Raw genomic sequence first — 13,893 nt, 5'->3', positions numbered from 1 at the left:
CTAGCCTACAATTAGGATAATTAAAAAATTTTTTTTAGAGAGATGGACAAAAACTTGGAAACTTTGCTCATAATTATGTAAAACTAAAATAAAAATATCGCCTGCTCATGCAACACGTTACTGTTAATGCTATTATAGTAAACACTAAGCTGAACTGTACCAGACATGCGGTTCCTACTGAGCTATTTGCTGGCTTACAGATGAAACCTGAACACTCTCAGTTGAAGCAGTATGGAAAAGTAAAGTGCTGTCAGACACTGACATGGATGTACACGCGGTGATATTATTATTATTCCTGTTTGCAGAGATACTTTCATCGCGCTGTCTTCGAGCTCTGCAGCCTTTCATGTAAGTATCATGGAGATATTCATGTTTTTATTTTAATTTTGTGATTTTATTGGCTGCATGATGATTGTAATGTTTCTTTTCTTGAAACGTTTTTTTTCCCCCTAAAAATATTAATTAATTAATTAAAAAATAATGACATTTCAATTGCAATCATTTTTTGATTCTTACAGAACTGTTAATTATTATTAAATATATAGTATAAAGTTTTCTCATTTTGAAATAGCCCAAACGTTTCTAATACTATATTATATTGTATAATAGTATTAGTAACTGATTACACATCAATTTCCAGTTATTTTTTCTTAAAGACTGTTTAGTAATGAGCTGCATTATGCACTTGAAATGGAAAGTGATTGTTTCGTTCTCTTTTGTTCAGGCCAAATGTCTGCTCAGAGCAGGAGAGAGTCATCACAGCTGAGAAACAGCCATGTGTGCAGGCTTTTACACGTATGGTGAAGGTTTGGAGACAAGGATGCACAGGTCATGCTTGGTGTATGGACTATGAGAGGAGGTACTTGTTTATTTGTCTGTCAGATTGAAGAGCCGGTTAAACTGTTGTCAGGCTGAATACATCTACAACGATTATGATATTTTAAAAGTTATAGGTTCTAGGTTTTACGTGCAGCAAAGAATCCCTCTCTCCTGAATCACTATCAATAGTCCTTTTTTAGCCCGACAGCCATTTCTCATTGGCACACCTTTCAGTGCCAGCCAACTTCTAGACGCTTTTGAGAATGGGCAGAGGGCTAGAGAAAGACAGCAGTTAGAAACTGATCCTTTTGTTGAGAGACGATGGTTATTAAGGGTCTCAGATGCTTCAGGAATCAAAAGGAAGCTCAAGACTCTCAGAGCCATCAACTCCCTTGGCAATTATGGAAGGTGATTGAATAGCCCTCATGAAACAGGCACTGGGCTTGCTAAATGCTGCCATTGCACTGAACAAATACTGAACTAATTGGGGTTTAGACTGAGCAATCTATCTTTTCAGAAGTCTATTATTACACCACTCTCTCTTTATTCTGATTGGCCGATTTTCATTGTCCGTGAGACTCTGCTATTTGTCTCAAGTTTTTACTAACGTAGGTTTACAGTAATCATATCTTCTAATCACTTTGTAGGACTGCCTACTACATGGGCTACAGACAAGTCTACAGACAAGACTTTAAGACTACGTACAAATGCTGTCCTGGATGGTCCCAGCTCAATGCAGAGGAAGGCTGCATCTATCGTAAGTGTTTGCACAGTCAGTTCTGTCATATTTCTGATTAAATAGATATCTAAATGACATGAAATTAAAGTGATAAAGTGTAGACCTGCAGGGCTGACGTTAATTTATAAACATAATTCACTGAATGATTGTGTAGTGAATGGCTTACATGATACATTAGATTCTTGTTCTTCTCTGTAAGTTCCTTGAGAAGTATTCTGGCTTTGTTGCCATTGTCAATCACATAAATCATCTTTTCATCAGATGCTTATTTCAATAGACTCTTTATTTTGATTCAGGATGGTTCAGGGTTGTTTGGGCACAATAAAACTATATTCTCTAACAATCAAATAGTAAATCATTGTGCATTGGATTCAGTCAGTGAGGTGTTGAAATCCATGAGAATAGTTGAAAAGATACTATTAGATCTCTGTAGGTCACTGTCACTTCTGCTTCATTTTGTTTTGTTTGTTTTAATGCTTTAAGGCCATTGTAAGGCAGAGCTTAACTTCTCATCAGTGGCCTTGTAAGAATCTGGAAGGCTTTGTGACCTCTTCTTGCAGTGAGCTAGGATACAATGCACCTTTGTGATCATCAGAGGCAGTGGCAAGAGACAGCTGTACAGCCTTGGCCAAAAGTATTGGCAGTGACATACATTTTGTCTTCTACACAGTTTGCTGCTTCAGTATTTGTAGATTATTTTTTCACACATTTATATGGTAAACAATTGATAAGCATTTTAGAAGTTTTAAAGGCTTATATTGGTCAAAACATACAATATATGCAAACAGTCAATATTTACAGTGTTGACCCTTCTTCATAACCTCTGTAATTTGCTCTGGCACGCTGGATATCAGCTTCTGGGCCAAATCCTGAGTGATGGCGATCCATTCTTGTCTTATTATGTGCTCGGAGCTCATCACAATTTGTGGACTCGCCTTTTGAGGATTGACCACGGGTTCTCTGGGATTAAGATCCAGGGAGTTGCCTTGCCACGTATCCAAAATTGTAATGTAATGATCTCCGAGCCACTTCATTATCACTCTTGCCTTGTGACATGTTCTTGGATCGTTGGGAGAACTTGCTCTGTGACATGCTCCTGGATCGTTGCTCTTGCAGGACATTTGAATGAATAATTTGATCGAACCCACTTTTAATATTTTCTGTGAAGATGTATTTTTCCTGTTAAATTTCCCCATAGAATTATCAGTTGGACTGTCTGCTTCTAAATCTCTTTTTCCTGCTCCAGCTCTCTGCGCTTACGGTGTGTGCTTTAATGGGGGTGTGTGTACAGGCCACGTGCATCAACTGTGTGACTGCCTCCCAGGATTCAATGGATCCAGCTGTCAGTATGGTGAGCACAAGTTATCTGAGCTTTGAACTAAGGCTCTATCTCATTCATAAAGCACTCAATGAATGTCAGTTGGCTTGTGTAATGCATTTAAACAGACTGTGTTCCATAACTCATAATAACACTTACATGAAAGGCTGTTTTCCTTCCTTTATTTGTTACTACTGAGTGTGTCTCTTGTGTGACCAGATGTGTCAAATGAATCCATTTCATATTTAATGTACAAAGCAGATGTTTATGATGCTACATTTAATTTGATTTACATTTACAAACACTTCTGGTGGAGAGAACGCTGGCGCATGTTGGCTGCCGCTTCTCCGTCCATCTTTTTTAAATTTAATTTATTCATTATTAAACAGTATTGATTTTATTAGTTGGTGTTTTTACACTGCTTTTAACGATACTGGAGTTCTATTGTGGAGTCTTAGCGCTTTGGGTTTTAGAAAAGCGCATTATAAATAAAATGTATTATTATTATTATTATTTAAAATGTGATAATAGACTAGAAATATTAACATACCTAATGTACTATTTGTATATGATGTCTCAACTATAACAAGATTATATATTTTCTGGTGCACTTCCCCCCTCTTGCTTTATTGCACGCTATCTTAAAGTAAATCTTTAAAAACAAAGATAATTTAATAACACTGTTAAATGTAATCTTTAGCAAATCTCAAAATGAATATCCATTTTTATACTGTATATTATAATGTGATACTTAAATGCACTTTTTTTTATTTGTAATTTATTTAGACAAAATTGTTTAGAATTGTAATTTATGTTGGTTATTGGTTGTGACTGTTTTATGTTTGTTGTGGACAGAAATATTATTTGTTGCTGGAAACATTTTACTCACACAGTGCTAGTCAGAGCTAAGTGAGTTCTGACAGTTTCAAAAATGTAAGGAATTTTGCAATTTACAGCAGCTTGCAGGACTGAAGTTATTTTACTGCAGCTGACAGAGCTTATTTGATTTAGTCACAAATTTACATGTTACATTCATTGTAAAAAAACACATTTTTAGTACTTTACAGTGCAGCAGAACCTTGTATTTCATCCAGTACCAGCTGTTTCACTACACTTTTCTTTGAAATTGAATATGCTATGAAGCACCTCAAACCCCTGTATCAGAATATATGTTGTCCTCCCAAAGGGCTTCTCACTTTCATTATTGAATCCTCTGGACTTTTCAGTCAGTTCATTCTGCTTTGCTCATTTTGTTGCCCAGCACTTCCACTGCTTTCCTACAGAATATCCTCCAGGTGCATCAGCAGAACACAAGCACTCTAAGGTCACAGCAGGGCTGATAGGGCAGTTAAATCCCTCTCCTTACACTGTATGATCAGTGTTCCCTTATGGCATCACTGTAGAAGTGAGTGTGAGAATAAAGTTCTGGAAGAGAGTCAGGCTTCTCTGTGAAGTGGCTGTGATTTAGAGCAGATCTCAAGAGGGTTCGGGGGTCCATCTGCACAGCTGCATTGTCTGTGTGGGTGGGAAAAACATGCAGGTTACCAAAGACCTTCTGGCTGCTGCAGAAAGTGTTAGAAAATAAGGAAACAACAAACTGATGTGTTATTGTATTTCATATCAACCACAGCAGTGTTGGATGTTTAGAGGTGTAAAAATGTAATTCAGTGTCAGTTGGTTTTGAAAAGTCACAAAAATTCATTTCTTTTTATACATTATGGTTTATTCTAGTATTTTAAGTGCAGTTTTACATACAAGTTTAATGGGGAAAAAAGAAGAAGTTTGCTCATTTTAGTGTGTTTGGGCTGGTTTAGCTGGTCTCCCATTTGTTAGTTAAGTATTTTAAATAGCCTAATATTCTCCCCTCATGTAGCCTCAACGTAGTTACTTTTTGTTTGGCAGTTAGTTTGTATAGTTAACTACTTTTTGTGAAAAGAACAGCTTGTCTTTATCAGATTCATCATGAGCAGATTGTAGCTTAGCATGCTAGCATGATAATAACAAAGTAGATTTCCAGTACTGCTAATTAAAAAACATTTAATTAGTTAGTGTCCTAGTATTTTTTGACCAAACGACATCTTTTGATGTTCTTCTAATAGCACTATCAAAAGTGGACACTGGTAAAGTATGTGTTGTAAAGTAAAGTATAGCTGGCAGAGCCCAGAGGACGAAAGCCAAATATGTGCAGACAGACACATCCTGCCGGACGAGTTTTATAAGACCGTGTGACAAATTATGGAAGTGTCTTACAGGCATTCAAGCAAATCCATCCAAGTTACATTTGTAGAAAAGCTTAATCTACTTAATTTAATTCAAATTAAATTAGGTTCCACCAAAACTGTAGTTTTTTCCAGTTTGTAGAAAATTAAAAAAATGCGGAAAAGATTGGTAACACTTTATTTTGATGGTCCACTTTAGACATTCTACTGACTGTAAGTAGCTTTGCAACTACATGTCAACTAACTCTCATTAGAGTATTAGTAGACTGTCTTCTTAATTTCTGCTTACATATTATTTGTTGCTCCTCCAACAGACATTCTACTGACTGTAAGTAATTTTGCAACTACATGTCAACTTATTCTACTAACCCTAACCCTAACACTTACTAACCTAACAGACTACTAACACTCTACTAATACTCTGATGAGAGTTAGTAGACATGTCATTGCAAAGTTGGACCGATTTGATGTAGTTTTTGGAAAGCTCCCCAAAGAAACAACAGAATCGCAAAAATGTTGGATTGGATGTATGGTCAATATCCCAGAAATGTAATTCCATTTATATAGTTTAAACAATGGCCCACAGTTTCCATTTTGTCAGAATTCCATTCTTTCCAAAGGGATGCTGTGTGTTATTTGCAAAGGTAACTTAGATTATTTTCCTGGAAATATGAGAGGAAATCTTTTTCCAAAGAAATCCCTCATACAGTAGTTCTAAAGTTATTAAGGGTCAGTGAGAGTGTGATGAGATGATTGAGATGTTCTGACTGCTCAGTTTAGTAGCCTTGGATGGTGACAATTCACAGTATGTTTATTGCTTTTATGAATCATATTTTCTAAGTTATTGTAAGATATTTATTTGCCCGATTTTATTTTCATGTTCGCTGATGCTTGATAATTACTATAAATAATTCTTACATTTTTGTAAATTTTGATACGATTTTTGGAATTTTTAATTATTCCCTTCTGGCCTCCCCTGACCTCAGTTTTTTTAGTCAAATGATTGTGTTGGACACACAAACCTCAGCAGGTGGTCTGTCTCCCTCTACAGATCTGCTGCCTTGTGAAGATTGCGTGTGAAGGTGCCCATGGGGCTGCAAGACCTGTAGTTATGGACGTGATGTTACTGACCTTTTATGTCTCGCGGGTCTGATGGAATGGCTCTCATTCCTGTAGTCAAATGGAGTGTTTGCTCGGTGGCCCTTTATGACACTCACATCATTGAGCAGACCTCGTATTAATCCTGCCAGAGATGTGACCTCATAGCTCTCTGAACCCAGATAGAACAAATGTTTGGAGGACATGCTTTGGTATTCTCTCACAATCCTCAGAGTTTGATCACACCACATGTATCAAGATGGAGGGAGCGTTTTGGCTGAACAACAGCTAGAATCATCAACAACAGGGCAAAATAAAATCCCCAAGTCCCATTTCTCATGTTTGCCAACTGTAAAAGAAAGGGCTTTTGTTGTACCATCAGTTGAAGACAACAATTCCCAAGATGTTCTTCAAGACAAATGGACAGCAGATTTACACTGCTTTGTGTCCTGTGCTGTCCATTTGTCTTGAAGAACATTTTGGGAATTGTTGTCTTCAACTGATGGCACAACAAAAGCCCTTTCTTTTCCGGTAATAGCATTATCCATTTTGTCCTGCTCTGATAATTTATCATTCTAGGAGTGGTAGAAGAACAGTTTGGTGTGCAATTATTCATCGCAATAGAGGGAAAACCTGTTCGCTCATGTAATGAGATTTGTCACGGAATTTTTTCGGATATACTTCAGATTAACCGTTTTTCTTGACAGTTTAAGTTTCAAAAATCACTTTAAGCCCCATAGCAGTAACTGATTTCATCATAACTGAGCTAGTTACTCAAAGTCTAGAACACTGGGTCTCAATTTACTAAGCATGTATGCGCATTGCGCACAAATTTGTGTGTACAAACATTTTACAAACAAATCATGATTCCCTAATGCCTTTCATACTAAAACTGATTCTAAGTTTACGAAAAACGTAGGAACTACTGACACAAACACATGCGCAAAAATCACATTTTCTGGGTGGCCTTATTATTGTGTTAAGATGAAATTTTATACGTGGAAATTTTATCTTAAATATATTTTATCATATACAGTGAAGCTGCGTTGTAGCTCAAGCTGCGAGGTGTCTCTGTATAACAATGCAAATACAAGAATAAAGGTCTTTATTGTGTTTGAACTGGTTTTGAGGATGGCACACTGGGAATCTCTGTGGTCCCTTGATGCACTTTGCGTCATGAATCACATCTAAAGCAATCCGTGTCAAATAGCCTTGGCCGAGGTGTCTGGTGTAGTCTTGATGTGGTTCCCTCAATGGATTTCATTACATGGAGAAGCTGTGAATCTAATTTTCAATGGACATAATGAACATGACAGTTTCTCTCTTGCAATATTTTCAGTTGCTAAAGCATAATTGATGGTTTTAACATTAGACTGTCTGAGGTTGTTTTGAGTTCAGGAATCTTGGACATTATACAGTAGTTAGTGCTAGTTTTATTGCTGAGTCTTTAAGTAATCCTGGAATATGCAACAGGCTAGTGTTTCCTTCAGCAAACAGGGCTATGTTTACAACATGAAGGATCTGTGCCGCTGAGGTCAAAGGGCATGTGGACACAAAGGAGACTAGAGCATTGATGATTGTCTGTGGGCAGAACTTTGGTGACTGTCCAAAAAACAGCTTTTTATTCAGATAAAGATTTGATTCAACAGAATTTCATTTTATATCTTGGGTGATCTTGTCTTAAAGGGATAGTTTACCATAAAATTAAGTCACGTATGGCACTTTCTTCTGTGGAACAGAACACTTCTGAGTCACTGAATCACATTTGAGTCAAGTCAAGTTTATTTGTGTAGCGCTTTTCACAATATACATTGTTTCAAAGCAGCTTTACAGAAAATCATGATGTTGTTGTTTATAATATCTTAATATATTAATTCCTTATTTAATGGAATGCCTTATTAGTTGCATTTAGCCGATTAGAGATGGGCAATAATATAGTTTACATTTTGCGACGATATAAGCAATTAATCAGTTGAGATTTGCTATATAGTATACAGTATATCACCCTAGATGAATGCGTATAAAGTTAGGCATATTTGTATATCCAACTTTTTATAAAGAGCTGGGCAATAAATAATCTAGTTGACATATTGCGAATTTGCGACAATATAAACAATCATGCAGTCGAGGTTTGCTATATCGTACAGAACACGGTGAACTTTATGAGTATTCTTTATATATGTAAATAAAGTTGGATGCCACATATCCAACTTTTTATCTTTTGACATCTTTATGTTTATTGTCATTAGGTGCAGTAGCAGTGTTTTTTGCTGAAATGAGTTTGATAAAATACTTCAGCAATTTGCCGTTTCGTTGAGCCCCTGATACAAGACAAGCGCTGGTCATGGTCTCACATTTCTAGATAAATATTAGACAATATCCTTGACGTTTTCCATGACTGCTGACTATTCCACAAATACTTACCAATGACATAAAAGTATTCTGAAGGCATTAGTAGAGACAGATGAGTCAGTAGAGCATGCTTTTCAAATACTTTAGAGATTTTAAAACATAAAATGTTGTGTCCTGTTCATGAACTTAAACGCTCTTACCATATACTTTGATGGCTGTAATTTAATTCACAGACCCTCTGAATACTAGCAGCAGTAGCAGGTGATGCATTTTAGCATGAAGTCTATAGGGACTCATATATCTGGAAGCTTTACGTTAAAACCATGCAAGGCAGAGTGACAGCTTTGACTAATACTGGACAGCAGTGTGGCTAATTTTTTTTGTTTTTTTTTTGTCCTGCACTCTTTCTGTGATAGATGCCTTAAGGTGCTTGTAAAACAGAAATTTATGCTTGAGTGATTCATAAGTATTGCTCTGGAAATAAATACATGTGAATGCACTTTGTTATTTCATTAAAAAATACTGGAACGAATCAATCCGTTAACGGTTTTTATAGTGCATTCCTCCACTGATGTGAAGGGAATAGCATGCCACTACCTTCAACGGTGCTGCAACAACACTAATGAATTACATTATTAAAATGATCATTTTTGCATTTATTCCCCCCAAATATTTATTTCTTAAATAACTAAAAAATATTTGAATGGAATCGTTAAAGAACTGCAATCATTAAAGTCCCTCTGCAGTCAATAATTTTATCTCTTAAAACTCATCTTTGATCACCAAAATGACATATTTAAATGTTTTTTCCTTGAAAAAAAAACTTGATGCCTTAAAATCGCTTGAATGTAACTCTACACCATTGCCTCATTTAGTATACGCGGGTTTATGAATATGCAAATTATCCCCGCCTCCACTCATCCACACCAGCTCAGAGATCCACTTGTTGACGATCACACTTTGATGTGATTGGTTACAAGGTAGTTTGTGACGTCAGAAACTCCAGCGATTTCAAACTGCGTCTTTGGTCCACTGCAGTTTTAAGGAGAAAATACTCAGCAATGGTGTTGACTTATGAATTTGTACATGGTTTCTCTTAAATCATATTAAAAACACCACCACATGTGGACTTTAACAGGAATCAGAACCGGAACCAAAATTGTTACTTTCTTTACGATTCCCATCCCGAGTTACTTCACATGCTGTTTGATTTACTAAGTATTTGTATTAGTATTTACAAACATAGAATTTGTATATGTGAGTGTTACCAAGCCTTGGTTCAGTAAATGTTCACTTCTTAAAGTAGACAATAATCTTTACTCCTGGACTATATGACGCCTGCTATCAAGATGTCAAGACGTGCATGTTCAGTCTCATGCATTTGTGTCTGGAAGACATCCAACTTCCTCTAAAACCTGCTGAAATATATGTGTATGAGTTATGTTTCCCTGCCATGAACTGAAATCTGATTGGAGTCATGTGCAGGGGAAAAGAATTCATGTGCTGGAATAGTAGCTATAGCGTTGTGTAAAATCTTAACTCTCATTAATTACACTTAATTTGAGAGGGAACACAATGGTATCACTCTCTGAAGTGAAATTAGTCCTTCTCTTTTCTCTTTCCCTCTCATTCCTTACTTTGCTTATGTCTCTGGTCTGTAATGATGGGGTATTACTTGGGAAGTCACTTACCTGTGAGGGAATTGCAGCAAGGTATTAAAGGCTCATATTGCTCAGATAATGGCTTATTAGGAGATCAGCATTCTGTGTTGGCACTGGGTTTCTTGAAGACAGAAAAGGAAGCTTGTCCAGAATTTTGTTTTTGGCAGGAATTTTTTTTATCCTAGATGATAAAATCACACAAACATTTATCAGGAGTAGGACAGTAAGAAAGTTTAGCCTGATTAATTAGAGGCTTCTCTTGTGGGGATTCCAAAATATAAACCTTAATATTAAATGACTAGGCTAAAGTATAGAAGCAATCAAGAGTTTATGAGGATCATTATTCTCCTGACAGAATCTATGCAATCTATAATTTTTAAAAGCCACATACATGTTCAGGTTTGTTCTGTAGGTTATGTTGTGGTGTAATTCTGTATCATCCATCCATCCATCCATCCATCCATCCATCCATCCATCCATCCATCCATCCATCCATCCATCCAAATTTGTTGTAAAAATAAACATGCCATTTTTCCAACCTAGATGATAAATTAGGAAAAGGAGACACTGTGTTTCTTGAAATAATGCCAGGTAATTTTAGAAGTGTTTTCTAGGTCTAGTTCAGTGAATCATGCATTTTCTGTAAAGCTGCTTTGAAATGATGTGTATTGTGAAAAGCGCTACACAAATAAATGTAAATTGATTTGAACTGAATAAGCTAACTAACAGGAAATCCAGTGTTAGGCTCAATTAGTGGCATGAAACTCGACTAAAGGCTAAAGCTCTGTCCAGGCCATCCCCCAGAATCACAAACTTACTTACACAAACAATTTTTGTCACTAAATTACCTTGCATACAAGTGAATTCACCCCTGAATCAACTGCAGATTTACATGATTAACCAAAGGTCTTCATATAGTGTCCAGTTTCCCTCTGAACAGACTCCGGACAATACCATAGTCTCACGAGAGAGATTTTCATTTATTGTTCTCAGCACACCTGTGTTGGCATGCATCCACTGCAGGGACCTATAGTTTCTCATCTTACTGTCCTTAATGGGACATCCTCTCTACTCACTTAGGGAACATGACACCACATGCGACCTGAAGCTCTTTTCTGTCATGTGTTTTGCCTTTATTTATTTTATCTTCACAACTAAATGGTTGTTTTCTGCTTTAGTTTACACAAAAAAAATATATATTTTGTCAGTATTTACTTACCTTAATTTTGTCCAAAACATGCTGTTATGACAAGTATCAACAATATAAATACTATTCCAGAAATGGGCAGATGTTGCCCTCTACTGGGGGTAATATGTACTATTTTTAATGGTTAGACTCTGTATGACATCTACATTTCCACTCTGTATTTGGTGAATATGGATAATGAACAGATTTCTGCTAATTGAGGGTGGGAAAATTATGACAGAATTCTCAGTTTAAGGAAAAAATTGCTGTAGAAGGTATAACTTTTAGAGATTTACATGGAAATTTCTATTTATTTTATATTTTCCAGAATAAACTACTTTACTTTGTTACCTATAATAACTGTGGCATATATATATATATATATATATATATATATATATATATATATATATATATATATATATATATATTAATCGTTTCTGAACCGTTGATTTGTGCAAGCTTTTGTTGTTTTTTATTGCAATAATCGAAGTGACATTCAGTTTGAATGAGCAAGACATTTCTGATTCATTTTATTTCAAGATATCATAATTAAAATAATACAATAATAACAATAATAAACTTAATATAGAATAATATACATGTACAATAATAGAAGTGTTCTTAAATGATGGACAATTTGTTGCACTATTATTTAAATCTCTTTCAATATTTTTTTTAATCATTTATTTATATTTATTTTGTATTATGATATATATATATATATATATATATATATATATATATAATAAAATCACTGCTCTAATGCAGGGGTTTCATGGAAGGAAAATGAGATCTATTCCAGAAAATGTTGAATGATTCTTCACGAAGCATGTGAAATCTCTCCATTTGATTAATGTGGAAGTATTAAATGAGAAAACGTCCCTTGCGGTGCTGTTGCAGGTGTCAGCAGTAATTGAGTCTCAGGGCGGACCTTGAATTTGACTCAAAATGAAGAAGCAAATATCCGGCTGAGGTCAGCATGTCAGGACCCAGAAGAAACTCAGGACCTCCACCGCACATAATTTCACACCCCATCCAGATTTCAGAACTTTGCGTACTGTAGTCGAGAAGAAGCTGAGCCCTTTGTTCCCACTGCCCGGTAAACTATAAAGCCAAAAACCTCCCATCTGTTCATAGTTACCTGATGTGTGCTCTCCTTTACCCTCATCAGAGTATTGGTTAACTGCCAACCTCACTTTGAAACTGATACACACAAATCTTGCATTTCCTGTAGATTTCATGCTATAAATCACATTTTGATGGATTTATTGAAGCCTTTAGTGCTAGGAAAGCTATTGAACTGTATTATATTCTTAAATCAAAGACTTACTCTATTTCAGCAGTATGACTTCCAGGTCTGTGATGGATGTGGCTTTGCGTGTATTCTGTTTGTTTCTGTTTGTTTAAACTGCTTGCTTTCCCCTCCCCCTGCAGTTTTCTTTTAGGTCAAATACACAGCTTAGATGAGAGAACTATTAGGGTAAAAGCCCAAACAAAACCTGGCCTGAATATATAGCCATCCTTTTAGATCTCACTTGCATCTTTGCTCTGCAATCAAGCAGAAACTTCTTCCCAAGAACCCAAATGTCCATAGTGAAAGCTTGATTAAAGTGAATTGTCATGATGCTGTAAAGCTTCTTTCCATTATTTTGTTAGCAATTCCACAACGTGACCCAGCAGAGAAAATCTGTATTTTCATTAAATGGGTGTGATGATCTCAAATGCTTAACATATGACGCAATATTTCTTCCTAATCTCTGCATAAATCGGTAGAAGGGGGAATAAGTGGCAGCAGACCTGTCTAGACAGTTTCATCTTCAGTTCTTTATCTAAAGATTTGTGTCAGAACATGGTAGCTCAGGACGTGACTAGCAGTGTGTTTTTGTTGGAATGGTTGTCTCTTTGGAAGATGGAACAGCACTGATGTTCATCAGAGACAAACTGACAGGGCTTCGCTCCCTTGGGCTCACTTGTCCAGGGTGGATTGGGTTTCAGCATCAAAACACACCCATGTCTTAAAGAGCATTTAATCCCACATTTAATGGGATTTGTCAGAGCAGGAAAATAGTTTTGCCTTGACAGGGTTTTATTGACCAAAATAGTCATTTTTCCTCTATAAAGCAGTGGTTCTTAACGGATTTGGCTTCAGCATTTTGCATTGGACATGAAGAGGAAACCCAACTCGGTACCAACATTATTTGACATACAGTACAAAAGTACATAGATGCCAGTTAAAAATGGTTAAAAATTTCCTTGGTTCTAATTAAATACTTTATTTTTCAGGGTAATTTGAATGATCTAACACCACAGTATGGACAAAAAATACACATGCTGTGATAATCATTGGCAGCTAGTTATTGATTCTTATGTCCAGATAAAATTGATAACATTTCATATAGAAATTATTTCCCTTTTTGGTCTTGAATGGTTCATGTTTCTGCTTAGATTGCAGCTACACATAAAACAGAGGGAAGAATAGTTATATAAAATAAACCAAA

The 13,893-nt window shown here is 36.0% G+C and overlaps 1 protein-coding gene across 1 annotated transcript in view; it reads left to right on the top strand.

Annotated features, from left to right (window-relative positions):
- The first annotated feature begins 207 nt into the window (after positions 1 to 207).
- The window catches only part of megf6a (multiple EGF-like-domains 6a), a 61,147-nt gene continuing 47,461 nt past the window's right edge, over positions 208 to 13,893 (top strand). Inside the window, exons 1-4 of the mRNA XM_084099997.1 lie at positions 208 to 348; positions 725 to 859; positions 1,467 to 1,576; positions 2,805 to 2,909. Coding sequence (XP_083956123.1) covers positions 263 to 348; positions 725 to 859; positions 1,467 to 1,576; positions 2,805 to 2,909 — 436 coding nt within the window. The 5' untranslated portion in view covers positions 208 to 262. The remainder of the gene's footprint in view (positions 349 to 724; positions 860 to 1,466; positions 1,577 to 2,804; positions 2,910 to 13,893) is intronic.

Source organism: Abramis brama (assembly GCF_963993115.1).
Source record: "Abramis brama genome assembly, chromosome: 22".
Taxonomy (NCBI): Eukaryota; Metazoa; Chordata; class Actinopteri; order Cypriniformes; family Leuciscidae; genus Abramis; species Abramis brama.
The sequence above is the reverse complement of the archived record's forward strand: the minus strand, read 5'-3'. Positions and strand labels throughout refer to the sequence as shown.